This window comes from Phytophthora sojae, assembly GCF_000149755.1.
Source record: "Phytophthora sojae unplaced genomic scaffold PHYSOscaffold_2, whole genome shotgun sequence".
Taxonomy (NCBI): domain Eukaryota; phylum Oomycota; class Peronosporomycetes; order Peronosporales; family Peronosporaceae; genus Phytophthora; species Phytophthora sojae.
Genome location: NW_009258116.1, coordinates 1,676,846 through 1,704,144, shown reverse-complemented (window position 1 = coordinate 1,704,144; position 27,299 = coordinate 1,676,846). Strand labels below are relative to the sequence as shown.

Genomic DNA, 27,299 nt, shown 5'->3' with positions numbered 1-27,299 from the left:
CACCTGCATGTATGCATCGGACAGGTCGATTCGCGTGAACAACCCGGCCGATGACTCCACCAACTTGTCACTGCCCTTTGGCTCGCGGTCTTCATCCCCTTCATCACGACCATCGCCACTAGCTGCTCGCTTCACGGCCAACTCAGAGTCCGATGCATGGGCCCCACTCTGGCCCCATCGCGAGATCGGCCCACACATTGCTCTCGCCCTTGATGTACTCAATAGTGTAACGTACAGCCACCATTTGTAGTGTCCAACGCTGCAGCTTACCGCGCAAGTGCGGTTTGATCGTGTTGTCCGGGGCGAAGATGTGGATTAGATTCGCATGGTCACAGAAGATGTGGACTCCCTTCTCCCACTCGAGTAGGTAAGCCAGGTCGCTACAAGCGCGTACCACCGGATAGGCTTCCTTTTCAACGATGGACCAGTTCGTCTGCGAACCCGTGAAGAGGCCTCCTCGACAGACAAGCAGTTCATGAGCCTGCTCTGCAACTGGAAGGCCATCAACCCACTCATGCACTTGGCTCAACACGACGGACCAGCCCGTGAGCGATGCGTCACTGAACATGCACACCGTTGCCTCAGCATCCGCAAAGTACTGTTTCGCTGAAGTGGTCAGTAGCTCCACAACGGCCGCGAATGCGTCCTTATCCTCCTGCGGCCAGTTGATCTCCACGCCGGTGAGCTGAGACTTACGCCTACCACGGCGTGCCATCGCAAGTTCAAGCTTCGCCTGAAGCGGGGCTACCACACGCGCATAATCCACCATGGATTCCCGCAGCCAATTCGCTGCACATAGGAACTGCTGTAACGCGGCCGCAGTAGGCGGCAAATGCATGCTGGTCAGCGCCTGCAATCGCTCCTGTGAATGCTGAATACCAGTGCCGTCAATCACCTTTCCGCACCATACCACCTTGTTCTCGAAAAGAACACACTTCTTCGCGTTCAACTTGAGGCGCCGGGCGCGCAACACGATAAAGAACTCGCGCAGCTTGCCAATGTACTCCTCGGCGCTCCCCGCAAACAGAAGCAAGTCGTCAATCCATACCAGTAGGTTGCGGTACAGCATGTCACGAAAGCAATCTTGCATTTGAAGCTGGAAGTGCATGGCCGAGTCGCTGGCACCCTGCGGCACTCTCGTCGGCGTGAACACGCCATCTTCAGTCACGAAACTAAACAGCTCCTGGCTCTCCGGGTCTAAAGGCAACTGCCAAAAGCCCTTAAAGAGGTCGTACAAACCAAAGCCGTAGGCCCCCTTGACACTCTGCGTCGCTGTCGACAGATTCGGCGTCGCTCCTGCCAACGGCACTGTGTCGGTCGTGCAGCGATACTCATTGCTATGTGGCTTCTTGACCGGAAGTGCTGGGCACGCCCAATGACTCGCGTTGTTGCGACGTACCAGCCCATGTCGCTCCAGCTCACGCACAAAGTCGCGAAGGAACTTGCGCTGCAACTCGGGATACTTGCGAGTACCGCTGCGATAGGGCTGAGCGTCAGCACGAAGTTGCACCTTCAATGGCTCGACATCAGCGGAAGGGTCGGCGCCAATGTTGATGCGCCACTCGTCGTCGGCAAGCTCGAACACAAGCGTCCTTAGCTTGCCCAACAGCGCAGGGTCAAACCCTGCATCTTTCGCGTCGTCGAGCATCCTGGTCAGGTGCCGCTCGATCTCCTCCTTATCCACCGTAAATGCCAACTGCGGAGTTTCACTTGACACATCGTCTTCATCAGCATCGCCAACCTGGTTACCACCTGCCAATTGCTCCAACAATCGGTCGATGTCAATGCCGATGTCCTGCATAGTCTTGCGGCCAAGCAAGAATTCCTCCTCATTGCCGTCCATGACCAAACAGGATACGCTCGCGAGGTGCAGCGGTCCAGCTGCGGTCTCGATCTGCAAGTCTGGCGTCGCCGAGTCTCGACACAGCATCCTAGCACCACCTGCCACCTACACACGAGTTGGCGGAGCCATGGGCTGCAGCACGACGTCACCAACATCGCGGAGCTCTTCCACGAGCGCTCGAGAGATGATGTTACTGTCGGCACCAGTATCGGGCAGAACGGGACGTCGAGGACACTATTGATGCACACGTGCCGCCCTTCGCCCGTTCTCACGTTCCCCATAGCCTTGGCGCGCTCCTCTTCGCGTGCCTTCTTCGCCAGTAGTTCACGCTGGACCTGTTGCTTCTGCGCATCCGTCGCATCGGGACAGTCCTTGGCCCAGTGGGCGCCCTTGCAGATAAGGCAGCCCGACCGGGGTGGTGCCGAAACCGCCTTCGACACCTTCGGACTATCATTGCGAGCGCCAGCACCAGTCGGCTGCTGTTGCCGCGTACCGCCCGTCTTGTTTTGCCCAGCCGGCTTGCTCTTTGGGGCAGCGCCCCGCTTCAACTCGGACTACATGGAGTGATAATGCTGCTGACTCTTCGCCCTGCAAACGATCAGCTCATACAAAGCTACATCATCATGTTTCGCCTGCTGGTGCGTGACGGCAACAAGTCGCTCGATGTCTACACGCAACACGGCTGGGAACAAGTTGGTCATCAGCAGCTTGCAGCGGGTCTTCACGCGCTGACGCCCAGCCGCGTCAGTCACAGCTCCTCGACCCACCCAGGTACCCAGTCCATGCACGTCGACAATGCGGTCGAAGTCCATGAAATACTTCGCGATGCGGGCGCCAATGTCCTGCACCTTCATGTCCATCTTCAGATTGTCGTCGAAGAGTTTGGCCACATCTGGGACGTGGTCATTCATCAGGCTGCCAGCCCGGCGCTTGATTTCCTCCTGCAAGCGCGTTTCCGTCACCGCCTCCACAGTGGAGCGGAACTCGTAGTGCGCAAGGTGCTCCAGGAGTCTTGGTTCCATGGAGCTCTTAATGCTGACGACCACGTTTTCGTGTGCTTCGCCTGTCGCCAGACATCGCTCCCAGATCCGTTCTTCATACTGCCGAGGATCGCGCATGAACTTCACCAGGGCCTCAGAGCCAACAGATACATTTTGTATGACACAAACTATAGGGAACTTAGGATTTGTATGCAGGCGAAATCTGTACCAACCTATACATACATTCAGTCTTAGATCTACCGCTTTTCAAGTCAAGTCGTCCCCTTCAGACCAGGGACACGTGAACGGCTGTTCACTTGGAGTTTGTATACTCCTGCTTCCTCTGTTAAGAAGTGCTGTGTGCCCCGTCACACTTGGTAGCACTTGTAGTCAATCCTACGCCTACGCGGGTAGATTGGACTACCTGAATCCTCTGTGGTCTCATCGAGTGAGCCAAGATGGATCGTACGGAGTTTCCCCATCTGAACGACTCGCAGTACGAGTCCGTTCGTAAGATGGCAGGCATCTTTGGGACAGATGCCCTGCGTAGCTTAGCGGCGGCGACGCCGGCTGAGCAGGTTGAGCGTATCAACGCGTTCGACACCTACGAGCGAGGACTCATCGCCCACGTTCAAGGGCTGCAGGCCACTGCGACCGCGCCGAAGCCGGTGCAACCGAAGCCCCTGCGGCTGAAGGTTCACCCCTTCGAAGGGAAGGAAGGAGAAAACCTTCACTTCTGGGTTTGAGAGGTTGAGCTCGCGATGGACGCGGCTCTTGTCTCGGACGAGCGACTCCGTGTCGCCTTTGCGCTCTCCAACCTTAGTGGTCGCGCTAAGAGTTGGGCGTATACGCGCGAAGCGACGACGCCTGGATGCTTCGCATCATGGTCCCAGCTGTGCGAGCAGCTGCGGGCCGCGTTTCTTCCGGCGAACTACGAGTACCGCCAGCGTTCGCGCTTCCTCGCCTGCAAACAAGGAAGGCGCGAGCTGCATGAGTACATCCAGGAGATACGAGTGCTCACTGCCTCTTTGGTGGGGAACCCCCTGCCTGAACACATCAAAGTGACCGTGTTCATGGACGGTCTGCGTGTCGGTCCTGCCCGCACGCAACTCTTCCGAGTGCAAGCAAACACTATGGAGGAGGCGATTCAGATCGCCCTCCAGGAGGAGTACAGCCACAAGCAGGCTCGCACCCCCGCCACGGTATGGCAGAGCAACCCTGCCTCTGGCGGTGCGCCTAATGGTAACTCCGGCAATGGAGCGATCAACGGGCCGGTTCCCATGGATCTGGGCATGGCCGAGCTGAGCGACATTCGCTGCTACGGCTGTGGCAAGCTTGGGCACATGAAACGTGCTTGTCCCGCGGGAGGACTGAAGAAGAAGTTCTCTTCGAAGCCGTTTGGCTCTAGGGGTCGCTGGCAGAAGCCGCGCCCCAGAAACCTGGGGGAACGCCGGACACCAGTAGGGGTGGGGCGCCCTACTGGGGAAACACTAAGGCTTCATGAGGGGCTTGCGGGTGGCGCACGCCATGGGGACTTAGCCCCTGAGAGTCTCTGTACTCTCGAAGCGGAGAAGGGCAACGGTGGGCTGCTTGTGGTGCACGCGAGTGTACCGGGATACGATCATCCCTTGAGAATCTTGATCGACTCTGGGGCGTCCAAGAACTTTGCGCGCCGCCAGACTGCCGCACGCAATCGCGACAAGTACGCCGATGCGCTACGAGGCAGCAAAGGCAACGGGCTGGTCTCGGTAAGACTGGCCGACGGTACGGTGGTAGAAGTACCTCGGGTCCACATGGACCTCACTGTCAAGTTCGAGGACTTCGACAGCACGGAGCCGTTCTTGGTCCTAGACATGGACAAGTACGACTTGATCCCTGGCATGCCGTGGCTGGAGAAACACGAGCCTTAGGTCGACTGGTGCGGCAAGGCCATCGGGGCCAGCCGTCCCCCACGCTCTGACAGAGCTTTGGTGAGTCATGTTCCCACCTCTGGCAGCAGCTGGGGCGCCCGCGAGGGCCGCCAGGGCGCAGCAGCGTCTAATGAGTTATTGGGGTCCGTCGAGACTGACGACGACTCCGACCGGGCCGGACAAGGCCTGAGAGTGGAGGTGCCGGACAGCACCTACCAGGTGGGTAACGTAGGTCCGCACGCGGGTAACGAAGTACCGCAGGCAGCAAGGGCTGCTGGAGAAGGCGCCGCTGGCGTTGGCGTGGGTAACCAAGTTCCACGCGAGGTCACTCAGACCGTAACGGATGAGGAAGGCACTGCAGGCGCTTCCGATGTGGGAAACATAGTTCCACAGGAGGTCACTCAGACCATAACTGATGCGGGAGTCGCTGGAAGCGCTCCTGGTGTGGGTAACCAAGTTCCACACGGCGAGGTGGGTAACATAGTTCCACCCAGCAAGGCGGGTAACCAAGTTCCGCTCAAGAACAAGGCGGGTAACGTAGTTCCGCACGAGATCGAGAAGATCGGTGGTGCCGTCAAGGCGGCGCCACGAGACGAAGACACCCAAGGGTCACGTCGTAAGCCGGGCCTAGTCGTGTGGCCGACGACGCCAGTCTCCAGCGACTCCGAGCCTCCAGCCAAGGCTCCAGCCGCCGAAGAGTGTTATCACATCTTCGACGGCGTGACCGGTAGTCGGGTCAAGACAGGAGCTGTCGAGCTTACAGCTCTGCCCGAGGTTTCAGAGTTGCTGAACCTTGAGGAGCTCGCCATGGAGGACTTCTTGGCCGAGCTAAAGGCCGGGGAGATCGCAGAGTTGGTTCTCCTCCGACCGGAGTCCACGTCAGCCGAGTTGAACTCGTCCTCGGTCATGGCCCAGGCAGTCCTGGAGGAGTTCCAGAGACAGCGCGCGTCGCGCATGGGCTCTGAGATTCTTAAGAACCCCCGGGACCCGGTGTACCCCTTGTTGAAGGAGTTTGAGGACGTGGTGTCCAAGGATCCACCGTCCAATCTCCCTCCGGACAGGGGAATCAGGCACGAGATCGATCTCGTGCCGGGCACGAAGTACTGTGTCACGAGGCAATGGCCTCTTCCCCGGGAGCAGTGTGAAGTCATTGATGCCTTCTTTGCCGCCAAGGCGAAGGAAGGCATGGTGCGGGAGTCGAAGTCCCCGCACTCGACGCCTACCTTCTGTGTTCGCAAACCGAACGGAACGTGGCGTCTGGTTCATGCTTATCACAAGCTGAACAGCGCGACAGTGCCTGAGCAGACACCGATCCCGCGCAAGGACGTGTTGCTCAACAACATGGCCGGCTGCACGCTGTATAGCGCGCTAGACCTGATGGACGGATACTACCAGATCCTGATGCGCTAGAGCGACATCCCACTCACGGCTGTGAGCACGCCGAGCGGTATGCTCTGGGAGTGGCTGGTCATGCCTCAGGGGCTTTCTAACGCCCCGGCAACGTTCAATCGCTTGGTCACACAACTGTTCCGACCTTTGCATGCGTTTACACAGACGTACTTTGACGAAATCTTCGTCCACAGCCGTGCCGAGGCAGGCCAGACGGCCATGGAGGTGCATCTCCAGCACCTTCGACGTGTGTTCGAAGTCATGCGGGCGAACAAGCTGTACGCCAACATCGACAGGTGTGTGTTCGCAGCTGAGGAGATCAAGGTCCTGGGCTGCTTCGTCAGCAGCGCCGGGGTCCGGGCGGACCCGGAGAAGGTGAAAACCATCGCGGCTTGGCCGCCACCTCGGTCGCAGAAGGACCTACGACAGTGGTTTGGCCTCGCTAACTACCTGCACAAGTATAGTGCAGGCTACGCCGAGCTGGTAAGGCCCTTGTCGGATCTCCTGAAGAAGGATGTCGACTGGCGCTGGGAGCGTCGCCATCAAGATGCTTTTAACGACATCAAAGCGAGGTTACAGCGCGCGCCAGTCCTGGCATTACCGGACGAGACGAAGCCTTTCAGCGTAGTCTGTGATGCGTCTGACTACGCAATTGGCTGTGCGCTATTGCAGGCCGACGATAAAGGCCGCGAACGGGTCATCTCGTTCCAGTCCAGGCAGCTCAAGGCAACCGAACGGAACTATCCAGTCCACGTCAAGGAGCTACTAACCATGAAGTACGCTCCTGGGCTCGACGCCCTTTGTCGTTTATACAGACCACGCGTCATTGCGGACTGCCGTCAACACGCCGCATCTCTCACAGCGGATGGCGCGTTGGCTGTCATTCTTCGCGGAATACAACTTCCGTGTCGAGTACAAGCCGGGCAAGTTGAACGTGCTTGCCGACGCGCTGTCGCGCCGACCCGACTACGAGCTTGCTCATATTAGTCGGGTCACGACGGATCGGTATGATCGCATCAGGCTGGGGTACCGAGCCTGATGCGATCATACAGATCCGATGCCAGTCTCGAACCTCTTGTGCGGTTCTTGGCCGCTGGCTCGGAAGCCAAGGCCGAGTGGCTCACGCCCCGACAACGTGCAAGGCTGCGCCGCTATGAGTGGGCTGACGGTTTGCTCCACTACATGGTAGAGCCCGAGGATCCTCCCCGTATTGTCGCGCCCAACGACGAGGTTCTCAAAGTACGACATCCTGATGGAGGCGCACGACGCTCCATCCAGTGGCCATCTCGGCCGTGAGAAGACGTACGCGCCTGTCTCGCAGATGTTTTGGTGGCGTCACATGTACAAGTGGGTCGCCACATACGTCCGTACGTGCGAGACGTGCCAGCGCGTGAAGCCTGTCGGTCACGCCTCGGCACCATTGCAGAGCCTGCCGGTCCCAGCGGACTGCTGGAAGTCGATGAGTCTCGACTTTGTCTTCGGACTTCCGGCCGATGACCGTGGCAACACTGGTGTTGTTGCCTTCGTGTGCCGTCTGAGCAAGATGGTCCACTTTGCTCCAGTTCGTGACACCGTCACTGGCGACGAGGTCGCTCGCCTGTTCATGGACTGTGTCTTCCGACACCACGGTCTGCCCGAGACCATTGTCTCTGATCGAGACCCGCGGTTCACCGCTACGTTCTGGCAGACGCTGTTTTGCCTTCTCGGCACACGACTGTCGATGTCGACGGCGGACCACCCGCAGACGGATGGCCAGACGGAGCGCGTCAATCGCGTGCTCGAAGACACGCTCCGCAGTATCTGCGCGGAGATGCCTTGCTCTTGGGCTGATCGCTTGCCCATGGTTGAGTTCGCATTCAACAATGCGGTACATGCATCGACGGGCTTTACGCTCTTTTACCTGAACGGGTTGCGCCACCCTCAGGTGCCGCTCACATTACGAGGCAGTACCGGGGCTTCGGTCCTAAGTGGGGGAGAGGCTCGGAACACCTTTTCCTTCCAAGTCTCGGACGTGAGTCCAGCCACCTTGCGGAAGCAACTGTCCTCGTTTGCCGAAGACAGGCTGAACATAATCAGTAGGGTGCGAGACACCATGGCGCAAGCCCAAGATAAACAGAAGGAGTACTCTGACCGAAATGGAAGAGGAAACATGAACGTGTTTAAGGTTGGGATTTAGTTCTCCTAGATACTAGAAACCTACCGCTAAACACTGTTAGCTCGGTCGAGAGCAACAAGCTGAAGCACCGCTTCATTGGACCCTTAACGGTCCTCAGCCGGCATGGCGCGGCGTACACCATAGACTTGCCCAAGTCGATGACGACTCACCCGACGTTTTACGTGGGTCGTCTTAAGAGGTACCATGACCCTCTGGCTCTGGTTGCCCCGCAGGAAGCGGTGGGTGGCCCGGTGGAGAAGAGCGCAGCTCCTCGAAGCGCTGCGTCGAGTCGCGGTAAGGCGCCTGATACCCGCGCTGGTCGTAAGATGGCGCGGCATACATCGGAGCAGCATACGCAGGGGCCCCGTACGAGCCCTGGCCAAACTGGGCCTGATACGAGTGGGGCTGCTGCTGCTCCGGATACGGCGCGTGGCCAGAAGCTCGGCCCGAAGGCCAGCGAGCTGGTTTCGCAGCGAATCGTAAGACGACAGGTCGGCTCGACGATCCACACGGCCATGGAGACTGCGAGTTTCTTGATAGAGCGAGGCAACATCCTCACGGAGCCGCTCCACGGCACCAGGCTGACCAGCACGAGTGGTAGCCTCGCCACCAAGGCCGACGCCAAGCGCGATCTCGAGGACGTACACACGGTCCCGGAGAAGACGAATCTCCTCTTGCTGCAGGGCCACCACCTAACTCGGGGCCCCAGCATACGGCTGCGTCGCCTCAGGCTCGTAGCCATGGCCGTGCGAGGCCACCGCCGGCCCTCCTTGATCGTAATGGGCAGATCCACTACCACGTGGAACGAGTCGTCCGGGAGCGGCGGCTCCATGGCAAGCGCCAGCTGCTCGTGAAGTGGAGGGGTTACCCTGAGTCGGATAACTCGTGGGAGCCCGTTGAGCAGCTCCACGCAGACTGCCAGAAGGCTGTTGCGATATGGAACGAGAAGCAGCGGCAGCTTCGTAAGTAGTCCTTGGCTTCTTGGCCGGTACCCGGGGCACGGTAGCAGACGTAGTCGCACCACGCCCACGCTCTTCACGAGCTTTGGCTCTCGCCTCTTGCTTCAGCTCGTCCATCTTCGAGTGGAGCTTGCGCTTGCTCACGAGTTGAGCGAACTCGATGCGGAGCTCGCGCAAGTCCAGGATAGCGGACAGAGTGCGATCCTCACGGAGTTCTTTGAACTCTTGGTCGGAATACCCTTTGCGCTGGACGTAGCGCCAGAAGCGGTCTTCCACCTCGTTCCAGGTCATGTTCTCATTCGGCTTGACCCAGTGGTAACCCCACACAGGATGGAGTCCACCCTTGTCCTCCGGCTTCTTGTGAGGCGTGGTGAACTCCTTCAGTGTGAGCTTGTGTGGTGCTAGTAGCACACACCGGGCGGCTTCTATGTCGCCAAGAAAGAGTGGCTCCTTCTCAACGAGAGCACGCTCATAGGAACCCCTCGAGGTGTACCCGCCGATAAGGCCACGAGGAGCCGGGTGCGGCGCACCAGTGCCAGGCTCGGGCGGAAAGTAGCCCTGCGGATACGTGGCACTACCGCCTGACGAAGACTCGACAGCAGTCGCGGCAGCCGACTGCCTGGCGTGTGCCCCCGAACGAGCAGCGTGGTACTGCTCCTGCTGCTCGTCGAGGTCGTTGGAGAGCTCCTTGGGCTCATGGACGGCACCCTCCTCGTCCTTAGATTCCGAGTCGCTGAACAGCTTGGAGCTGGAACCGCGAGGCGACCTGGAAACGGGACGCTTCTTCGCCCTGGCCTCTTCGGTCTTCGCAGCGGCAGATGCCTTCGACGCTTGGGCACGCTCACGACCTTGTGCCAGCGATAGATGCTTGGGTGGCGACACCGCCTTGGGCTCGGAGCCCGCGTCGCTCGACGACTTCTCGGCCATGTCCTCCGTGTCGGCCATGACGACGTCGTCTTCTTCCGCCTGCTTGCTGTCGCCGACGCCGGCGCTGGACTCGATGTCCTCGGCCTCCTTCTCGGACGGAGCCTTCGGGAAGGGCGGAGAGCTGGGCGCGCTGCTCGCCGCCAGTGCTTCGTCTTTGGCAGCGTTGTCGCTGCCCTCGGGTGAGCTGCACAACCAGCGTGCAGTTCTTGATGTTGGCCGACCAGTCGAAGGCCGGCTTGGCCTGCTCCGACTGGGGCCGAGAGCTCCCCTCACCACTTGGCGTGGCCTCGGGAGTCTTGCTCCGACTCCGAGACCGGCACCCGCCCTCCGGCGTGCTGCTACGGGAGCGCACCGCCTCCTCGGCCGCCTTCGTGGCCTCCATCAGCGCGGACGACTCGTCCTTGGCCTTGGCCGCCCTGGTCTTCGGCCCTACGGCCCGCGGTTTCGAAGGTGATTTCGCACTGCGCGCACTGCGCTTTGGAGGCATGCTTCCGGTCGACGTGGAGACCCTGCGGCTTGCTCGGTGATGCGCCAGTTGCTCTATGAGGCCCGGGAGCCGAGGCGCCAGAGCTCGCGCCGTTGTCGATGGATTTCGATTTTGCGAGTGAAATGTGAGCCGCAGGCGTAACCTCGCTCTGATTGGTCGATAAGATCGAATCTAAGTGGGGGAGGATGTAACGGGGTTACATGGAATAGTGACTCTGTCACTATTCCGGGATGGCTACATCGGTCACTCCCCTGGATAGTGACCCAAGTGGCCTCAGAGCCAACAGATACATTTTGTATGACACAAACTATAGGGAACTTAGGATTTGTATGCAGGCCAAATCTGTACCAACCTATAAATACATTCAGTCTTACACTCCACGACAAAAATATATGGACACCACCAAAAGTGGCTGTAACTTCGTCAAGTTTTATCGTTTTAAGGTGCGGTTTGGACTAGAGTTGCAGAACACGATGATAAAGATCTGCACGTTGCTAACACGCGCGCTTTTGCGCTTCTTCAGGTAGCTCACATACAAATCACTGGTTCTGCCCAGGTGACAAAACTTATGGACAGCTAATCCCCATACAAAATCCTATATTAACCAAGACCCCTTACAAATGATACGACTTGGACTTTGTTTGGGGCGACAAAGGAACCCATGATTTCTCCACTCTACCTTAGTACTGAGCCATATATCATCGACCAACAGTTTAGAATGGAGAAGACAATCGTATATCCAAGAGATAGCAGCATACAGAGCTACAAATTGGCACTAACTAGGATGCAACTGAACGTGCCTCGCAAATCATCAGATAATACATGGTAGCCACCACTCGAAATTTCAGTCGCTTACTACTTGCTCCGTTTTGTGCGATGGTCGATGTATTTATTACAGGTTACTAAACACACCTTCTAGTACACGATAATGCCATCAGATCTTTGTCTAACGTCGCGAGTATCGCCGTGAGGCTGGTTCCTTTGTCGCCCCATACAAAGTCCAAGTCGTATCATTTGTAAGGGTTTTGGTTAATATAGGATTTTGTATGGGGATTAGCTGTCCATAAGTTTTGTCACCTGGGCAGAACCAGTGATTTGTATGTGAGCTACCTGAAGAAGCGCAAAAGCGCGCGTGTTAGCAACGTGCAGATCTTTATCATCGTGTTCTGCAACTCTAGTCCAAACCGCACCTTAAAACGATAAAACTTGACGAAGTTACAGCCACTTTTGGTGGTGTCCATATATTTTTGTCGTGGAGTGTAGATCTACCGCTTTTCAAGTCAAGTCGTCCCCTTCAGACCAGGGACACGTGAACGGCTGTTCACTTGGAGTTTGTATACTCCTGCTTCCTCTGTTAAGAAGTGCTGTGTGCCCCGTCACATAAGGAAAGTTGCGAAGTGAGATTGAGAGTTAGAGTTCATCCTGACAAACATCGTTCCTACCAGCGACCTCCTTGGGGCAGCAACTCCTGGGCGACTGCTTCTCCAATAGCTGCTGCTGCTGCTGCTGCTTGCCGGCAGCCAGTCCTCGGTGCTGCTGCGTGCCGCCTGCCAGTCCTCGGTGCTGCTGCCGCGTACCGCTCGTCCACTGCCGCTGTCGAGTGCTGCTCTGCTGCCTCCAATGCACGCGCCTCGCTTGGTCATTCGCTGGGCTTCTGCTCCAGGAGCTCAGCGTCGAGATTGGCATCGGCACCGGTGCCTGGATAGGCACCGGGATCGGATCCTGCTAGCGCGCAGTGTCGTCTGGTGATGGCGCTCTGACTGCGCCCAACACTCCGAAATCGTTCGTGGAGTGGGAAATGCCGACAAACGTGACTGAAAAGCTGGTGCAGCTAGCCGCGAGAAGCACTCTCCAGACCGTAAAGCTGACGAATAGATACTTACCAGCTCTACCGAGTGAGCTGCGGGGGTGCAAGGAATTGAGGCATTTGTACGTAATACTTTTTTTGAGACGAATATTCGGAAACAGTCTCTAAGTCCAACTGACAACTTCCGTTTTACGATACAGGACGCTGGAGTATACTCACACACAGACACTGCCGGACTGGTTCAAAGAGTTCACCAACCTCGAGTTCCTGTAAGATCGATCCCACCGCTGTCAACGTTGGTAAAAATTCTACTGATTGGTGTTTTACTGTTGTTTGGGCAGCCATTTCGAAAGCAAGTTCTCAAGTCCAGTGGCTGTGCTGCCCGACGATATACTTCGCCATCTTCGTACCGATGAGACGTCTCCCGTCATTCCAAGGACTGACCAACCTCAAATAGCTCACCTTGGCTGTGTTCCTGTCCCTTGAAGAGCTCCCAGCATTTGACAGTCTTGGAAAGCTCGAGCGGCTATTGATCACATGCTCGCCGATGCTCGACAGCTTACCCGATCTAGGACCGATTCGCAGCACAATCCAGTCTTTTACTATCACGGATCGAGGAACGTGGTGCTGCAACGGGTTTCTAGACGAATGCAACTTGGAAGATCCGATGTGCGGCGTCCACCCGCTGTGGGGGACTCCCGCCGCTACGTGCCTTGCAACCAGTCGAACGGACAAAGTTGCAACCTCACCTACGAGGGAGATCATAGCAACATTTCCAGACACGACGTGCTACAACTTGTTGCATCCTGGCTCACTTGAAGGCCCGCCAACGGAGGCTTCGATGGCTCCGTGCAATGGCACACTCTACCGTCAGTGCTCTGACCCCAGTGGAGCTGAGTCGATGTGCTACAACGCTCGGTACATGGGCATCGCCTGTGATACAAACCCGTTCCCGATCGAAATGCGACGCCAACAGATCGCAAAGGGTGTCGGAGACCCATGCAACCCGGAGTACGAAGCTTGGCTGGGCTGCAAGTGATAGTCTAATGTAGAATCATAGAAACCGAGTACTGTACAACTTGAATAGTGTTATCTTCTCCTACGTATTCCATGCGATCTATCTATCGTTCACGTAACTTGCAGCCCAGCCAAGCTTCGTACTCCGGGTCGCACGGATCTCCGACACCCCGAGCGATCTGCAGGCGCCGCATCTTGATCGGGAACGGGTTCGTATCACACGAGATGCCCATGTACCGAGCGTTGTAGCACATCGACTCCACTCCACTCGGGTCTACGCACTGTCGGTACAATGTGCCCTTGCCGGGTCCATAGACGCCTGGGTGGGTGGGCCTTCCAGTGATCCAGGGCGCAGCAACCCAGTGCAGACGTTCTCTGGATACTTTGCGATGAGCGCGAGGGTTTCGGGGGTAGCTCTCGGCTCACTTGAAGCCAGGCACGTAGCGGCTGGAGTCCCCCAGAGCGGGTGGTCTTGACACATGGGGTGGTCCAGGTTGCACTCGCCCAGGAACCCATTGCAGCACCACGTGCCTCGATCCGTCAGTATCAGCGACTTGACATTCTTGACTGGAGCGAGGTCTGGGAGTGCGTTGAGGGACGGGATGCAAGTGACCAGAAGCTTCTCGAGGCGGTGGAGGCTGTCGAGATGCGGGAGCTCCTCGAGGGAGAGGAAGACGGCCAGCGTTAGGGATTTGAGATTTACAAGTCCGTTGAAGGACGGAAGTCGCTTCAGTGGAAGAAACACGGCGAAGTGAATGAACGTTAGAGACATGTCGTCGAACATGTCGTCGGGCAGTGAGAATACAGGACTGGAGAATTTGCTCTCGAGGTGGCTAGAGGTAAAGAGAAGTTGGTTAGAGGGTGAAGGTTGGAGAGAGACAAAATTATTATGAAACACGTACAAATACTCGAGATTCGTGAACTCCTTGATCCAGCCGGGCAGCGTTTGCGTGTGAGTATATTCCAGTGTTCTGCAGCATATACATTGGATCAATACATTTACAACTTCCAACCTGGATGATCCCCACAATTCAACGTACAGATGGCTCATCCCTTTGCAGCGTCGAAGTTCCTCAGGGAGAACAGGTAAGTATCGGTTCGTGAGGTGCAGTGTCTGCAGATCCCCAGTTGAGGCTAACTGCGCTACTTTTTCTGTCAGGTTCTTGGGCATTTCCCACTCCGCGTACGTCCTAGGGGCGATATCTCGGTCGATCATCATCAGGCACGGGCAGTAGATTACTTCTCTATTCTCCACGAGAGTCCATCGATGAGCGTTCACGGCACACTCCGGGTGCGGATTACACGCCAGAGTCGACGTTCGCATACTCTCTTCGACGAACAAGCACAACAAGCCGGCAAATACTACGAAGAAAAACGCTGCTGCGCGATGACACGTTGGGTAGACGCGGATCCTTTGCCACTTTGGCTCTTGTAGCAGTATCACGAGCTGACGAAGACGCATAAACAGCGTAACGTGGATGCCCATGCGCGCGAAGAATTCGTACACTGAAGTGATCCGCAGCGACTTCAGACTCTTGTGGATGACGGCAGTCTGTACAGGGTTAGCGACGACGCTGACCTGCTGTTCGAACCACCCAGGTGGGAAAACTTCGAGATTGATAGCGAATTTATCCCTAGGGAAGTTAAAGTTGGTGAGGCAATAGAGGAGAATCAACATGGGGCACCCGACAGCGATGAGCAGGTCGAATCTGCAGTACAACAGGGAAATATGCGTTAAATAACCGTGTTGGGCGCAGTAGATAGACAATTTGAGGTCTGACAGCAGATCGACGAGGGTCTCAACCAGTCCCATTCGATTGAGAGGGAGGAGCATCAGTACTGCAAACACGAGAGCATTCGAGGCAATAACGACAGTAAAAATGCCGACGATCACGGCAGGGGAACCGGCCTCCAGGATCTGGACGAGGAGGATCGTCTCGAACACCAGATCTCCGATCTTCATCCACAGTTTCTAAACATGTACCGTAAACCAAATCATCAGAAATTTAGCTAGCATGTCAAATAGTTGATGCATCTACCGTGTCACTCACAACAAAACGTCTCGACGTGCTGTCAGGCTGCGTAAACGAGTTGATGAGCTTCAGAGCGGACGAGGTCGTTCTACTCGCCACTTTGGTAGAGTCTACCATTGCCATCCCGGCTTTCAACGTCTGGCGAGACGGGGAGGTAGAGTGCACTACTCGCTTCGGCCGATGCAGCATCATGAGCAAGACGACAATGTATCCAAGACTGACGAGCGACAGACCGATCACTGCCAGGTAGAGCGTGGCAGGGGGTGGGTCCACGAACAACAAGAAGGAGCCGTCGTCGAAGTTCTCGGTCTTCATGACGCGGTTCACCGTGTAGTTGGGCAGATATTGAGGAAAATGAGCCAGATCGTCCACACAAGACACACGAACACCACTACTGCGAACAGCCCTTGAAGGTAGAAGAGCTTGGAGCGGACACACCTTGGAGGTCTGAACGCGTCTCGCTTCGCTCTGCTGTCCCGTCGGTTCGTGACTGTCTCGGGGTGAATTTTGGCCAAAACTGCGGGTAGTTGACCGCGACTTGACGAGTTGCGGCCCATTGTCGGCGGACGCTGAAATGTTTCGAGTCGAACTGAAGAGGATCGCGTCCGTCGGAGACGAGTAGTGCGGGATCTCCACGTCGTCCTCCCCCCACCCAAACTTCCTCGGCGGGCCTCCTGGCTCCATCGCTGCCACTGGAGACCACCCGAAGGCTGCACTTGGGACTGGAATAGATTGTGGAGCTGCTACAAGTACTCGCGTCAGGTTGTGTTAAACCGCCCCTAGTACGCTTGGGCCTAGCCTGATCAATCCGTCCTGGTCGACCGCCACGCAGTAGCCGAAGGCTTTTCACTGCAGGAGCGTCGTTACGCGATGTCGCTGTACACGCTCTAGCACTTGCTGAACGACTGCAGTACGTGGCTGTAGCGCACAAAATGCGCCGCCGACAGGAAGCGCGAGACGCTGGAGGATGTGTGGCGTGCCTTCAACGACTGGATCGAGTCGCGCTTCAACCAGGGCAAGGTGCGGTGGATTTCCTCGTACGAGCAGCTCAAATTGTGTTATAGATTGACACCTTGCATGTGCTGCTTTGTTTGGTTAAGGGCGTTCACATCGCTACATTCGCGACCATCACGTGGGAGACCTTCACGAACTCGCGCAACCAGCCCAAGCCGCGCCCCATTTTCTTCCTGTCCGACAAAACTTACGGGCTCTCTCAGCGACGGCCACCGCTGCCCAGCGCCAACTTGGCGTCTCTGGAAGACAGACACCAACTTCACCAATATCGCCGTTAAGTTCAGTCGCAACCTCACAAAGGACCTGGTCTTCTGCTATAACGAGGCGTTCCCACCTCCCGACAAGAACGAAGGCGCGAGAAGAGCTGCTGCCTCCAACATCGCGTTCCCGACCGACGACCTGGAAGCGCTGCCCACGAACCGCAGCGACCCCGAAAACATCATCGGCGGCGATGTCAGCATCGAAGAAGAGCTGCAGATGTACGATGCGCTGCTCTATCCGGACTCAACCATCAGCGATCGCTCGGCCAAGCACCGCGTGATGGAGTCGGCCTTCAAGCACCACATCTCGAAGCTGGCCAACGACGTGGACCTCGAGGCCAAGTACGCGTTCGACCAGCAGCTGCAGCAACGGCGCGACTTGGACACGATGGCGCTGGAGCACAAGACGCGCCGAGGACTTGCAGCGGCACCTGGGCGTGCAAATGTAGCAACGCGCCGTCGAGAAGCACGAGCGCCGCACGACGGACCCCAAGGCCAGCACCTTCTTCTCCGAGAGCGAGCACACGCGCCAGAGCTACGACGACCAGCGCTATCCCACCCGCGTCAAAGAGCAGCTCAAGCACCAGCTCCACCAAGGAGCACGACCGCATCAACACCAAGGAGAAGCTGCTGCAGGACGACCAGCACGACGGCGAGGAGCTGCGCAAGACGCTCACGGGCTCCTGGGACCGCGACAGCGGCATGAAGACGCTCGTCGAGGTCCGCAAGAAGCAGAAGGCGGCCGAGCAGACCCACCGCGAGGGAGTGGCCGTCGCGCTCACCTCGCGCGACCACTTCCCCATGCTGCTCAAGCTCGCGACGCCGAGACCCATCGCCTCCAGACAGGAGGACGACTTCTCTGTGGGCTTTGACATTTCGTCGATCTGCGGAGGGTGAGGCAGTCGACAGCAAAATAATCTAAATGCAAAGCTCAATCGTTCACTGCGCTAACCATCGCGTAGCCCATCAAGCAGCGGCTAAGATCGGGAGCAACACATCGTTTTGTATTCATGAATGTCGGCGTTCACCGCTGTGCCGCACAAGGGCCTGATTCCATGGCCAGGGGCAAAATATGAGGGGGGGGGTCAAAAATAGGTAAGTCCATCCGGCGGCTCAAAAACAGCTCAGAAATAGGGGATTAAGTGTGATGGCTTCCGAAAATCTGGGGGGGAGCTAGTCTGTATGTAGGTCCGCGATGTCCACGGCGACTTCTTCTGCTCCTTGTTGTAGATGACAAGCGTGCCCGTGTCCACCTGTCCCCCCTCCTGAGGTGACGTAGGCTGCGTCACCGCACTTATCATTACACAGGAAAGACTCAAACACGTGAGTGCCGGGCAAACACCACGACAGGACCAGTAAACTTTGCTGTAGGAAACTCTCTTGCTCGTGCAGTGCTCGCTGAGCTGCAAAAGCTGTAGTGAGCGAGAGAGTTGCCTGCATCAAAGTTCACCGTTCCGCAAAGTTGTCATTAGTATACTAGATCTAAGTTCTACATACAAACTCTAGGTTGGTGTGCTGCACCATCTCGGTTGCTGTCAACCAGCAAACTTCTCTGCATACAACTTGTAGTATAGATAGCAGTGAGCCTGTAGATCCGGTAGCTGCGTTGCTACGATGCTGCGCGACAGCGTCGTGCAGAAGATCTCCAGAAAGATGTGCTACCGTTTAGCATCCCGCACAGTACCACACGCTCTCACACCTCCTTGATCTCGCGGCGCGGCATCTCCTTCTCCTCCCGCTCGGCCGCCACGGAGCGCTCGTAGGACTGCGTGAGCTGCGCCGTGACGTACAGTGCGTCAATCCAGTCGCTCGTCCGCTCGCGCTCGTAGGAGAAGTGTTTAATGCTCTCTCCGGCGGGGCCCCGGGCGATAAGGCGGTCGAGAGCGACGTGAGCGAACCCGACGACAGCGAACCCGAGAGCGACGACATTATGCCGAAGTTGCCGAACGTCGAGCGCAGGCTGCTCGTGGACTTGCCGCACGCTGAGCGGAGGCTCGCGCGCTGCTGCTGCTTATGCCGGCGCGACGGCAAGGCCGTCAACGACAATCGCCGCATGTGGTTGAGGTAGAGCTCGAAGCCAGCCTCGTTGCACACGTAGAAAAGCATGTCGCCTCCGGATACACTGCTCTCCGAGACGAGGAGCAACATGGGAATGAACAGCAACCCTGCAGTCGCCAGCAGCAGGTGAGACCGCCCGTGTAGCGTACCTTCATAGCGGCGGAGAGGCGCTTTGTCCCCCATCCTTGAACGTCCCACTAACTTCTCCACGCGGGCGCCGGACTTCCTCAAGGAGTCGTTGACCTTGGCCGTGGCGGTGTGTGCCGATGCAGCACGTTGCCTCGACGCACAGTGTCTCCACGCCCCTTGAGCATCCCGGGCGTGCCCGTACGAGCATTCCTCACCCACTGTGGCGCCGCGGTGCCAGCACCGGTAGGTACATACCGACAGCACAGTAGATCAGACATATTCCATTCCAAAACAAAACCGCAAGCGAGACCGGTGTGTCTACACCGATACACACGGCTCACTTACCTCGAGCGCCACGTGTGCCCTGGGCCCCCGGCACAGGTGCGCCCTCGGTGCGGCGGGCCTGTGGTGGCAGCTGGAGCAGCGGCGCTCGCAGCCCACCAGCGCACCCAGCTGTGCGCGCGCTGGACCCAAGAGGGCTACGAGGAGGACCACGAGCAGCGCCGCCTCGAAGCGAATGCTGCCGCGCAGCGTCGACGACGTGCGGCACAGCAGGCGACTCGACGGGCGGCGCGGACGGCTGGCGCCGTCCACCGCACCCCAGTCCCAGCCCAACCGGCCGTCCCAGCCCCAGCAACGCTGGCACCAACTGCGGCCGCCGCCATGCAGATGATAGGCGTGGGGGCTCTGCTTGTGGGGCTGGGTCTCTACCAGCTCATGAGCCCGCGCCCAATGTAGTTGTGGCACCGCCTGCGCCTGCACCTGCGCTGCCCGAGCCAGCTGGCCTAGCGCCAAGACTGCCTACGCCGGCGCATGCACGGCTCATGGAGGTTGCGGACCGCATCGTCGTCGACCTCACGGTCGACGACGACAGGGACGAGTCCGGGCTCTGCAACATTTGCTGGGCCCAGCCGGCCAGCGCCCGGACCGCCCAGTGCGGGCTGGCGATCTGCCAGGACTGCCGGGTCCGCAGCCTGCAGCTACGGCCAGGGTGCCCGACATGCCAGGTTCCGCGGCTGGTTCAGTCCGACCCTGCCTGCCACGGCTGCCAGCTGCCCGTCGCCCGCGACGAGCGTGTCACCGGCCGCAGCTGCGATCACACATTCCATCTGGAGTGTGTGATCAGGATGTGCGGTGCGGCATACGCCCGGGGCGCGGCGGTGCTGGATGACGACGGACACGTGCTGTGCCCCGGCTGCATCCAGCCGGGGGGGGGGGGCAGGCGCTTGCTCGACTTGAACCCGGATATCGAACGCTCCGGGTTCAGCCAGTTCGCGTAGGTTTGCATGTTTACGTTTGCTGTAGCGCTTTGTGAGTTCCTTTCTAACTTCAATATATGTTTTAATTGTTTCAACCGTGTTACCAACCTCTTCTGAAAATTCTGAAACGACAAATGAGCATGATACAGACACCAGATCGTTTGAAGGAGCTATACCTACAAAAAAGGACTACATTAGAACTTAGGAAGAATCATGACTTAAAAAACAAGGCGAATAAAGGAGGATTACTTGGAAATAATAAAAAGGGATGACTTGGAAATAAGGATGACTTAGAAATAAGGAGGATTAAGAGATAAGGGTGACTCAGGGCCCATCTACTACTACGATGGTAAAAAAGGAAGACAAGTATGACAAGGACGAAGGATGACCGACATCCCTGCGGCAGTAAACGGGTATAGAAAAAGGATGTCAAAAGCCAAAGCTGAAGCTGGATATGGATGACGGAGGTGGGCGTCAGGGCAAAGAAGACAGAAAGGAAGGCAAGCGTGACCCAAACAGAGAAAAGGTGGTAAAGTGTGACGGGAATGGAACAAGGGTGGCAACCCCCGACAGGCAAGAAGGATGACCACTCGTACTTCTGAATGCACAGCGCGACGATAGGCTTGAATGAGTGACGCTAGGCTAGGATATAGCGAAAGGAAGACGAAAGGAAATGCAGGATATCAGAGGCCACCAACTGAAGCCGGCGGGTGAGAGGATGACAGGAAGGCGGATGCCGAGACAGGAGGGAGACGCAAAGAACTCTTTGAAAAGGACCACCAGGATGACGCGAGGGAAGGACCACAAGGATGACACGAGGGAAGGATGACAAGGATGACGCAAGGAAAGGATGACATTTAGACGCGTAGGAATTCTATAGAAAAGGACCACAAGGATGACACGAGGGAAGGATGATAGTTAGTGAAAGACCGACGCTGAAGGCAAGGATGATAAGACTGACAGAGAGCAAAAGATGACCCAGCCTGGGGGTGACCTAGATCAGTAACACAGTCGAATAGTTTAAATGTGTGCTGGAGAATGCATGAACATGCTGACATAGAAAAGGAGGAAGATGGAAAGCGCCTGTGATAGCGTCAGACCAGACAACCTGGTTGCGTCAGGGTACAAGAGCTGGCGTCAGGGTGCGAGAACGGCACTCCACGGATCCGGGTGAAACTCTGGGGGGACGAGGCATCTTGTATCAGCTGAGCGCTCAGCCGCGTCGGAACGAATCACGGGGATGGGCCATCCATGCCCCGCTCCCGGGGCAAGCGGCGAGTCCAGGTCGAGGCAAAGGCCTAACAAGCGACAATGGACCACCATGACGGCCTACGAGGAAGTGTGCCTCCTGCTGAGCGAGACCCACCTTTGCGAAGACCCCGAAGTGACGACAGTCAAGTGCAAGCTGGCTTCCGTGCTCGTGAACCCTCCCAACGACGCCGCGAAGGCCGCCATCATTGAATTCGTTGCCGAGATCGAGCGGAGCGTGCATTCGCTGCCGAGGAGATGCTCACCAACGCGAAGGTCATGCTGAAGGAGCAGTACTATAAACGCACGGTGTCATACTGCAAGATTCGCTTCAACATTGCCTCGAACAGCGATATGTACTGGTAATTCAAGGAGGCGTACGAGTTCGTTGACGTGTCCGGTCCGATTCGAGAGGCCGCCGCCCACCTTCGCGAATTTCTGGAAATTCAGCCAACCGCGAAAAACATCCAGGAGGAGAAAGCCTACTTCTTCGAGCGTCAGTATGAGATGCTGAAGTATACTGCGGCCCACATTGACGATAAGGAGGAGCGACGGCGCGGCATTCGGCTGTTTTCCCTACTGCTGCTCACCACGGAGTTTGTACCGGGTCATATGGCCATCTCGACTTCGGTGTTATTGGACACCTGGCATCGACTGCGCGAAGACCTGAAAAGGCGAGGACGCCCCGACCTGGACCCCCTCAAGGGCTTCATGCGCAGTCGGAGCGCGGCGGTCTACGCTACCCCATGATGTCCGAGTCAAAGACGAAGCCTGGCGGTGCCTGGTCAACGCTCGCAAGTTCGAAACAGGGCGATAGCGGTTTGCCCACCACATCTCGACGAACGGCTACGAGGCGTGCATCCACCTCGTCGTGAGCTCAACCCGAGACAAGGCCTCCCGCTCTCAAGTTGCCTGGACTTTCAACCTCAGCTTCCCCGGGGCTATCTGCCAACGCGTATCATCGACGATGGTCCTGGAATACGCAACATGTGTGCTACGGTATCAAGGCGTACGGGGACTGACGCGACGTCCCACCCCCACGTTTTTTTACCGATCAAGCGAACTCAGAATACGGCGTCGCCCAAGTGGAGGCTCCGCATGCGGCGCCGCAGGAAGCGCCAGCGCCGTCTCAAGCTGAAGCGGCAGGCGTTGCACGGACCAGAAACCTGTCAAGAGTTCCGGCGCCACCAGCGACCCGAGCATCAACACGGACGCGCACGGCAGCATGACATCACGTCGGTGTCATGCTCGACGAAGGATTACCGACATCTAGCCGGGTTTAACCAGCGCCAGTACTGGTTCGAGAACCTGAAGAAACGGGAGTCGGTGTACGCAGCACTACTCGTGAACATGCCCTCCTTCCGATGAGCCTCGACGCAAGAGGCTCTCCTACTTCTGGAAACACGTGAACTTCCTGATCGACTTCAGCTCCACTCACGCGTTTCGGCGGTGGCGATTCCGAAACTACGTCTACAAATTCAAGGCGCTCGGATACGTGGCAGCTCGCGTGGTTCCTGTGCCCGACGACTCTACGCTCGTCGGTGTCGGCGAGTTTAACAACCCAAGTGGCCTCCGCGGCAACGCAGTGCTCTCGCTGAAGGGCTTCGCCAAGGAGCTGTCCAGACGCGCTACCGTACGCCTGATAGACGAGTACTTCACGAGCAAGAAGTGCTTCGCATGCCACGGTGATCTAGCGGAGACGGAGTTTGGGAGGCGACGGCGACCCGAGCCAGAAGAGGAGCCTCCAGCCCAAGCAGAGGAGACCCCGCCCCCAGCGCCTCAAGCACGCGGCGTTCCAGCGCATCCCCGCGCGACAAGGTCCCGTAACGTCCTGCACTGTACCAACAGCACCTGCAGGATGTAATGGGACCGCGACGAGAATGCGGCCCGCAATCTGATGTTCGTCACGGAAGAGCTCGCACATGGGCGGCCAAGACCCGACTATTTGCAGCGCCCCCGACGTAGAGATCAGTAACGAGCTTAAAGCGTGAGTCCGGGGGCCCTGGAGGCCCGAACCTTGCTCACACGGTGAAGCCCGTAGTCTAGATGTGGGTGGTAGTAATCAAGACCCAGAATAGTTTAGCCATGATGTGTCGTACACCATTTACCCAAGTTATGGTGAACCACATCATTCATGTATACACAAGTTATGTACGCCACATCATTCTTGTATACACTTGTGTCCCCAGGCGATAAATAATTGAGCCTGTCTGGTGGTCATTGCTGGGTCGATGCTGCAGCGTCGCGTTCTCCGCGTACAGGGCTCCTCCAGGCTTGCAAGTCGCGTGCACAGCCTCCTAATCGCCCCGCGTACCGCGCGCTGCCAGTCGTTCTCGTCCACAGTCAAGCCTTGCGGGTTCGCCAACTTCCTCACGTTCACCACCATCCAGCCGGCGGACGGACGGCTGACACCCGCGGACTTCCGCTTCAAGGCGGCGCTGGTGGTCAACACGGCGTCCAAGTGCAGCCACTCGGCGCAACTTAAGCAGCTGCAGCAGTTGCACGAGAAGTACAGCGACCTGGGTCTCGTGGTGGTCGCCGTGCCGTCCAACGACTTCGCCGGACAGGAACCGGGCGACAACAGTGAGATTCTGGAGCGCTACGCGGCGTTCGGAGCCACGTTCGCCATCGCGGAGAAGACGCCCGTGACGGGAGATAAGGCCCACCCGTTCTTCAAGAAGATCGCAGACAAGTACAGCGCGTCCGTGGCGCCGACGTGGAATTTCGACAAGTTCTTGGTGGACCACCGAGGCGACATGCGCGCCGTGTTCCCCAATGACACGGAGCCGCTGGTGCAGGAGGTGATCGCGGAGATCGAGGAGGTGCTGGAGGACCTCCCGCGCGGACTGGAGCCGGGCCAGGAGCTGGTGGAGGAGGACGAGTACGACTATGAGGAGGGAGGAGAGGACAGTGATAGTGATGACGAGGACAGCGACGAAGAGGAGGAGGAAGATGAGACACATCGGTTCAAGTAGAGAAGGCTAATGAAGAGCGAATTGTGCCCGCACAAAGGGAAATGTTTGAAAATGCATTCAAGCTGAGCTGTGTAGTGTGGCACGGGTAAATGCCCTGGTGTTAGCTGTTCAGAGACAACAGCGCCGACTCATTGTATTGAAGTGGCTCAAGGCTTTCACGACTAAAGGATGCTAAATTACGAGCCGCTAATCCCAGAACAAGAACAAGAACAATATGTGGAAGCGCACTTCCCTTGGATGAAGGTATGTGGATATTTCAGTCTCATCAGGGTCGTCGCCCCAAGGAGCTTCGCTGTACTTACTTCAGTATGTTTTTTGCTCTGCAGATTTAGTGTACAACACGCCTCAAGCCGCAGCTTCTCAATACGCTTGCCTCCAATCCACCGGAACTGGCATTCCAGTCCTCAGTCGCTTGCCCTTCATACTGCTGATGCGTGTACTGCGTGTACATCGGTAAAGACATGTTTTTTTGGGAAGACGGTATCAGTTGCGCTGGACTAACAGCGCCACAGTACGAACTGGTACTTTGGGTCGTTTTCGCCCTGTCCCGGACGGACGGCAAAACGGACCAGAGGGGCAACTACCTACAGCCAACAGCACACACTACCTGACCCCATGGAGCAACGCTGGGGCTTCCTCGTGCCGTGGTGCGACGTATTAAGTGGGCGGATTTTCTATCGCCGTCATGGGTGCGCGGGGACAATTGGGATCCCGGAGCTCCAAGTCGGCGACATGCTTCCATGCAACCTCCAAGTCGGTCTCCCGTCGCGGTCGGAGATGAAGGCCGAGGAGATGACGCTGCACTACGACCCGAAGCGTAAAGTGGACTTGAAGGCAGCTCTCCAGTACGTCCAAGAGGCGTTGGCTCTGCTAGTGGCAGTGAAACACGTAGACTACGCTGCGTGGGGGTATCTACTGCTGAAACATTGCCATCTCGACGTGGGCAGAGAAGGAGAAGAGGAATTTGAAGCGGAGTTGCCGGCTCGATTCGAGCTCTACACGGATCTGGACAGGGACAAAGCGTCAAACTCCAACCTGGTTCACTTCTGTGGGGTGTACCAGCGTGAGCACCGCAGTGCAGCGTATCTGAAGACTTTGGCGAGAATCGCGGCCTTAGACGACAGACTGGGGAAGGATAAACCGGGAGTTGACATCAACATCCCTGTACGGATCATCTTCTCGCCCGGTCTCGCACATATCGCGAGGTGTGCTGGAGGGGACTTGAAAGTCCTCATGGACATTCGGACAGCCGAGCGGACGATCCGAAAGCAGTGGAAAGCGTACAGCGACGACGATGTATTGAGTCCTGGGGCCTTACGCTGCACCTTTGAGCTCAGTCCAATGGTAGCCGACTTCGACGAGTGGGCGGTCACGTCCAAGACGACGGAGGCGATGGAGAGTCTGGCGCTGGGTGACGTGTGGTTCTCCCAGTTGTCGCTTGCAGCCGAGCTGGGGCCTGAACTCGAGAAGGACGAGCTCCAATCGAGAAAAACGCTGGGGAAGCTCATGACTCGCGTCCTCAACCTGGGGAATCGCAGTCGAGAGCGAAGTCTCGGCGCGTTGGGGCTGTTCATCAATGCGGCGCTGAAACCTGGCGACTTCGAGGCCATGTGCTCGGCGATTGCTCTTAACCAAATGACCAAGAACTTGTCGCTGGGCATGTGGATGGACACGCATAGGTGGAAGTGGCTGGCGTACTCACTCTTCTCTAAACGAGCTCGCGCGTGCTCAGCGCTGCAGTCGCTCGCGCTGCTTTCGATCCACAACATGCGCATCGCTGAAATGAAGGAGTTCGCAGCCATTTTGGCCTCCGAGTATCCAGAAGAAGAGCTCTTCGACTGCCCTCGCGGTGCAGTGGAAGGAAGGGAAGCAACATTGAAGCGTGGTGCTCCGATTCGATGGCAGTTCCACGACAAAGGCGAGGCTGCTTTGACTGCGCGTGCGATGGTTCTTGATAGTTCAATCCCCTCGGTACGGACGTTCAGCGACGATGGAGAAAGCGCTTGGGTGAACGTTCTGGTCCCTGGCTATGGACGATGCCAAGTCCAGCGTGGCGATTTAGAGTTTCAAGAAGACAACCAAGACCAAAGTACTCAAACCACAGAGTTAACGTCGCTCACACTCGGATTCAGCGCGTGTTGTGCGGGGACTTCCAGCGGTCTGCCAGTGTTTCTCCGAGCTGTCGGGTCTACCTTGAAGCGCTTGACGCTGAATGGGCCCCGAGTGGACATTGACGAGAACTGGATCCTCGAAAGCTGCCCCAACATCGAAGAGCTGTCGACCTGTGGGGGGTTGGTGGATGCTCGACTCAATTTCTGCGGGTATCGCGCAAGCAACGAACCATTCCCGGAGTTGAATTGCTATTGGGACGACGTCGCAGCTCTCGCGAGTGACCTTCAAGACCCGAGCAACCCGCTATCGAACTGCGTCCACCGCTTGCGAGTCCGCCTGAACTTCATCGACGGCGCGCGCCGCTTGAAAGCCGCAGCGAAAGCGCTACTTCAGATGCTGCGGAGGAACAAGTCGTTGGAGTTCCTCGAGGTAGTCGTGCAGCCCAAATATGACGGCTACTTCGCGGAATTCAGAAGGCACCACCGACAGCCGATCGGCCGCGCACTGAAGCCGCTTCCGAGGGAGGGCAAAGCGGCGTTCATCAGTGTGTTGTCTCGTCAACAAGCGACCAAGACGCAGGAGGAATTACGGAAACCTGGCATTGGACAACTCAACCACGTCGTGAAAAACATTTTCGCATTTGCCGCGGATCCTGTGCTGAGAGAAGTGTACTTCCGCCGATCTGAAGAGGCCGAGAACGAGGTCAAGTGGGATGAAGTGACGATCTAAAGAGGATA

General features: G+C 57.4%; 10 protein-coding genes across 10 annotated transcripts; 5 read left to right on the top strand and 5 right to left on the bottom strand.

Moving 5' to 3' along the window:
• Positions 1-1,168: 1,168 nt before the first annotated feature.
• Positions 1,169-1,540, bottom strand: PHYSODRAFT_374107 (hypothetical protein; the record flags this gene model as incomplete). Its single annotated transcript, XM_009520253.1, has 1 exon — positions 1,169-1,540. A coding segment is annotated over one exon (372 nt), but the record flags the coding sequence as incomplete, so codon positions are not given.
• Positions 1,541-1,741: 201 nt separating this feature from the next.
• PHYSODRAFT_379548 (hypothetical protein) lies at positions 1,742-1,933 on the bottom strand (the record flags this gene model as incomplete). Its single annotated transcript, XM_009520252.1, has 1 exon — positions 1,742-1,933. A coding segment is annotated over one exon (192 nt), but the record flags the coding sequence as incomplete, so codon positions are not given.
• Positions 1,934-2,397: 464 nt separating this feature from the next.
• Positions 2,398-2,961, bottom strand: PHYSODRAFT_487322 (hypothetical protein; the record flags this gene model as incomplete). The annotated part of the gene is made up of 1 exon (XM_009520251.1): positions 2,398-2,961. The coding sequence occupies one exon, from the start codon at positions 2,959-2,961 to the stop codon at positions 2,398-2,400; it is 564 nt and encodes a 187-aa protein (XP_009518546.1).
• A 9,953-nt stretch (positions 2,962-12,914) lies between these two features.
• PHYSODRAFT_480144 (hypothetical protein) lies at positions 12,915-13,496 on the top strand (the record flags this gene model as incomplete). Its single annotated transcript, XM_009520250.1, has 1 exon — positions 12,915-13,496. A coding segment is annotated over one exon (582 nt), but the record flags the coding sequence as incomplete, so codon positions are not given.
• An 82-nt stretch (positions 13,497-13,578) lies between these two features.
• Positions 13,579-15,152, bottom strand: PHYSODRAFT_310706 (hypothetical protein; the record flags this gene model as incomplete). The annotated part of the gene is made up of 3 exons (XM_009520249.1): positions 13,579-13,736; positions 13,757-14,307; positions 14,377-15,152. The coding sequence occupies 3 exons, from the start codon at positions 15,150-15,152 to the stop codon at positions 13,579-13,581; spliced, it is 1,485 nt and encodes a 494-aa protein (XP_009518544.1).
• Positions 15,153-16,439: 1,287 nt separating this feature from the next.
• Positions 16,440-17,678, top strand: PHYSODRAFT_324484 (hypothetical protein; the record flags this gene model as incomplete). The annotated part of the gene is made up of 4 exons (XM_009520248.1): positions 16,440-16,544; positions 16,608-16,696; positions 16,725-17,226; positions 17,352-17,678. 4 exons carry the CDS (start codon positions 16,440-16,442, stop codon positions 17,676-17,678), a joined length of 1,023 nt encoding a protein of 340 aa, XP_009518543.1.
• Positions 17,679-18,474: 796 nt separating this feature from the next.
• Positions 18,475-20,077, bottom strand: PHYSODRAFT_324483 (hypothetical protein; the record flags this gene model as incomplete). The annotated part of the gene is made up of 7 exons (XM_009520247.1): positions 18,475-18,629; positions 18,680-18,946; positions 18,989-19,082; positions 19,130-19,186; positions 19,314-19,769; positions 19,808-19,948; positions 20,000-20,077. The coding sequence occupies 7 exons, from the start codon at positions 20,075-20,077 to the stop codon at positions 18,475-18,477; spliced, it is 1,248 nt and encodes a 415-aa protein (XP_009518542.1).
• A 2,875-nt stretch (positions 20,078-22,952) lies between these two features.
• PHYSODRAFT_478893 (hypothetical protein) lies at positions 22,953-23,339 on the top strand (the record flags this gene model as incomplete). The annotated part of the gene is made up of 2 exons (XM_009520246.1): positions 22,953-23,179; positions 23,294-23,339. Coding segments are annotated over 2 exons (273 nt in total), but the record flags the coding sequence as incomplete, so codon positions are not given.
• Positions 23,340-23,892: 553 nt separating this feature from the next.
• PHYSODRAFT_435923 (hypothetical protein) lies at positions 23,893-24,303 on the top strand (the record flags this gene model as incomplete). Its single annotated transcript, XM_009520245.1, has 1 exon — positions 23,893-24,303. A coding segment is annotated over one exon (411 nt), but the record flags the coding sequence as incomplete, so codon positions are not given.
• A 1,221-nt stretch (positions 24,304-25,524) lies between these two features.
• On the top strand, positions 25,525-27,240 carry PHYSODRAFT_458951 (hypothetical protein; the record flags this gene model as incomplete). Its single annotated transcript, XM_009520244.1, has 1 exon — positions 25,525-27,240. A coding segment is annotated over one exon (1,716 nt), but the record flags the coding sequence as incomplete, so codon positions are not given.
• Between the last annotated feature and the right edge of the window lie 59 nt (positions 27,241-27,299).